We start from the raw sequence: 3787 nt of genomic DNA, 5'->3' as shown, positions 1-3787 counted from the left end.
CCAACTGCTTCACACGATCGGTCCAAAAACTATCTGTAAGGTTTGAGGGGTGACCTATGAGTCTATAGCTAGGTTGTTGAGGAGTCATGAGGAACAGTCGAACCACGTTATATATTCTATTTTGGTTTATGCACTTTTATTCACTATAATTATTTACTATGCTACTTCAGCAAAAAGGTGAAATCTATCACCTCAACGTCTCCACATGGTGTGCTCCACGATCATATGTGAGAAGGTAAATCGAGAAGCTGCAGTTGACCACGACATGGGAGGGCCCATTTTAGCAAGTCTGACGTCTTATTGTAACCAACTTAACTATGCTCGGGGGCAATTATTTACTATTCTACATTTCATATTTCCGTTGCATCTAGTATCATTTGCATTTCCATTATATTTTATCTATTGCACTAACTGTATCATATATAATTAATTAAGTCTTTATTATACTCACTACATTAAAATACATTGGATTATTTCGTTGCATATGCTATACATATCTCAAATTCTAATATTTTGATTCAAATATTTTTTTTCTGCTCCCCTCTCTAGTGGCCATATACAATCCAACATTAATGTGATTATGATATAAAAATGACATAAATAAAATTATAGAGGATAATATAGGTACTTCAACCATGAGTACAAATAAAACTACAAATTTATATTATTTTATCATAATTTTATTAAAAAATATTATATCATATTCAGCCTCTATATATGACAGAAATTATCCCTTAACTAAAGATTTGCAGATATAGTCACCCTTAACTAAAGATTTGTAGATATAGTCAATAAAAAACTCGTAATTCATCATTGTAGCACAAAATAGAAAAAAAATGTTCTAAACAAAGAAAGCTAAGAACAATAGCAAGAAACTCCAACCAATATAATAATATTCCATGTACGTGCTGCGGAAGCGTTTTGAATCGCTAGAAGGGGAGGGGTGAATAGTGTATTTGCAAATTAGAAATTCTTTTCTCTTGCTAAGTGCTTAGCAAGGACACATACAAGTTAATAAAAGTAAATAAACATAAAAAGATGGACACCGGAATTTACTTAATTCACAACTATTGCTACTCCAAGGTTTATACACAAAAGCGCCTGTCCACTATCCTTCTCTTCGGTAATGTGTGGGAGGTGGAGAAACCTCTTATATAACAAGTAAGTACAATAGAGAAAGCGGAAAGGAAAACTTGAATGCACTTAGAGCTTTGGTTGTGGTTGTATTGTGCTGAACAAGAGCTCCTCGCCTCCCTTTTATAGAGTCTGATCATGAACTTCCGGTTGATCGACAAACCCTTATCACTTGACCAGAAACAATTGAGGTGGCAGGTCTATCTGATCCAAGAGACAGTCTTCGCTCATTCTTTTGGTGATGTGGTATCCTTTCAGTCGCCCATATTCCATTATAGTCGACTAGAACTTGGTCAGCTTTGAATAACTATTTTAGATCGCTAGCCACATGTCGTCATTCGATTGCATAATCTTGCATTCTGTCATTTGATCCTACAGCTTATGTCGGATTTGTGCTGCTAGATCAGCTTCCACGTGGCATCTAGTTGCCCGATCTCCATATCTGGTTGTCCAATTCAACTCCAATGATAACATGCAATCAGAGGACTATCATGTCCATAGGTCAATCGAACCAACTAGTCTAGTCGACCAGAAGATCTAGTGGATCGAAAACCTTGTTCTGATCACTCAAATCTTTTGACTCAGTTAACTATGCTTGAGTCTGACTATGGTTGATTTTTACTCTTGTACAGAATACAAGTCACTCAACTCTTCTCACCAATTTACCTTGTGCAGATTTGCGTCTTCTGTTAAAGTCTTGCTATCTCTAATGTTTCTCATCCTTTCCGGTCCACGGTTTTCTCATATCACCTTTCATCATACTCCACTGGATCATGAGTCATCGAATTTTTATGTGTTTTCTTAAGTCCTTGAACACTTAGACATATATATATAAAAAAATAAAAATAAATCCTAACTTAAACTAGTTTGACAACATATTAAACTAATCATGACTCAAACCACTTGGGTACTAATATTCCACACGCACCTTGTAATCATACAATAACTCCCTTAATTGTTTCTAAAACCCATGATCGAGCTTAATCAAAACAAGTGCACGGTTACAAGTCTACCAAAAGTTCAAGTGCAAAAGTCATGGACAAGTTGCTTCATTCTTGTCCATCGAAGACATCCTTCCATTCTTTGCCAAATAGCAAGCAAGTTCGTCCTTCCAACTAGACCTAGTAACATATAAACAAACAAACTATTACTTGTGTAGATAACCTATGTTCCAAATTTACCGTCTACATTTAGGTTTAGTCGAGCGAAACCCATATACCTGAATTATCATAAAAGGAAAAAAAAATCTCTCACTTGTGAAATTCGCTGAATTTTACCAAGAAATAGCTTTCCCCCGTCTGAAAGCTCCGCATGAGAATTCCATGCTCATCGACTGGTAGAATTTGTCCAGAGGAATGGACAACCATCACGTTGCTGCCGAAGGTTGCTCTCAAATCTATTAATCCTCGTGGAACCTCAGACGGAACTCCATCAATGAACACTGTTACTGTCCCTGCATCATTCGTCCAGATATCCACTGTATTAATTACATCCATCAACAATATATGCACAGTAACCTTCTTTCTTATCGAACAAGGACAAGGCATATATGAAATCAATCATAAAAAGGCAAGAATGGGAAGGACAAGAACCCTAAGTGGGTCACCAAGGACAAGAACCCTAAGTGGGTCACTGCTTTTAGTAGAAACTATGCTGCAGCAGATGTCGACATGTTTCAAAGTTTGTGTGAAAATCACAGTAAATATGAATTTCAACTTTTTCTTTGTGAAACTTTGAAAAAGCAAAAGAGTCGTGTCATCTTTAAAATATATCACATAGCTGGCCATGCAGTCATATTATACTAACCGGTTTGGCACTGCAGTTCTGTGGCATGATCAGACGAGCTCATGAAGGTAGTAGCAAGGTTCTGATCAGTGGCCTCCGTGAAGCCCATCTGACGCGAGATCGCGAAGAGATCATCGGAGGAGGAGGAGCAAGGAAAGAACCCTAATCCTCCTGCTCCACTGCCTCCGGTGGTCAAAGAGGAAGGCAGTGAGGGTGGTTGACCGATGAGATGGCTGCTGCTGCCTCCGGCAGCCTGCTGCATAGCCAGGCTGGCCTGCAGCTGCCGCTGCTGGCGACGAGATCTCGACCTCCGATTTTGGAACCAGTAGAAGACGTTAGCGTCCCCCAAGGCTCCGAACTTCTCGAGCAGCTTGCGGATCCGAACCGTCTCATCTTTGGAGGGGTTCACCACTCCACTGTCGAAGATGGACTCGAGGATGAGGATTTGTTCCGGCTTAGGCATCCACCGGGTGCGAACATGTTCTGCAGGTGCTGGCGCCGGAGGAGGAGGAAGAACGGAGTGGTTGGTCATGGAGGTGATGTTAGGCCGGTAGTTAGAATCCATGGAAAAAGAATTGGGGTTGGGTTGAGTGGAGTGGTAAACCAGGAAGAAAAGTGAAGTCAAAGGGGGAGGACTAATCTTGCAAGGTGATCAACCAAACTGTTTCTAGTAGATAAGTGTTGGTGTGTTATTTATAGGCGCTTTAATTTGTTAGGGTTTAGGGTTGAACACATCGAGGTGAATGTCCCATGGTGGGGTTAATTATTCTCTTTTAATCTGAAAAGTTAGCTAGCTTTAAAACCCACAAATTTCTATGTAATTTAATTTGATCTTGGTTGTTGCTTAGTAGGACCAATGCACTGGTTC

The 3787-nt window shown here is 39.5% G+C and overlaps 1 protein-coding gene across 1 annotated transcript; it reads right to left on the bottom strand.

Moving 5' to 3' along the window:
* Positions 1-2384: 2384 nt before the first annotated feature.
* Positions 2385-3484, bottom strand: LOC141826358 (WUSCHEL-related homeobox 11-like). Its single transcript, XM_074713599.1, has 2 exons — positions 2941-3484; positions 2385-2587 (listed from the first exon to the last, which is right to left on the bottom strand). The coding sequence occupies exons 1-2, from the start codon at positions 3482-3484 to the stop codon at positions 2385-2387; spliced, it is 747 nt and encodes a 248-aa protein (XP_074569700.1).
* Between the last annotated feature and the right edge of the window lie 303 nt (positions 3485-3787).

Source organism: Curcuma longa, chromosome 4 (genome assembly GCF_044706935.1).
Source record: "Curcuma longa cultivar G26 ecotype Majalengka, Jawa Barat chromosome 4, ITB_CL_G26_1.1, whole genome shotgun sequence".
Classification (NCBI taxonomy): Eukaryota; Viridiplantae; Streptophyta; class Magnoliopsida; order Zingiberales; family Zingiberaceae; genus Curcuma; species Curcuma longa.
The sequence above is the reverse complement of the archived record's forward strand: the minus strand, read 5'-3'. Positions and strand labels throughout refer to the sequence as shown.

What these genes read in the sequence shown, in the direction of transcription:
- LOC141826358 (XM_074713599.1), bottom strand. Translation starts at nt 3,484, where the DNA reads ATGGATTCTAACTACCGGCCTAACATCACCTCCATGACCAACCACTCC. An exon ending in AGAACTGCAGTGCCAAACCG is followed by an intron (nt 2,588 to 2,940) that starts GTTAGTATAATA and finishes CGAATGATGCAG; the next exon opens with GGACAGTAACAGTGTTCATT.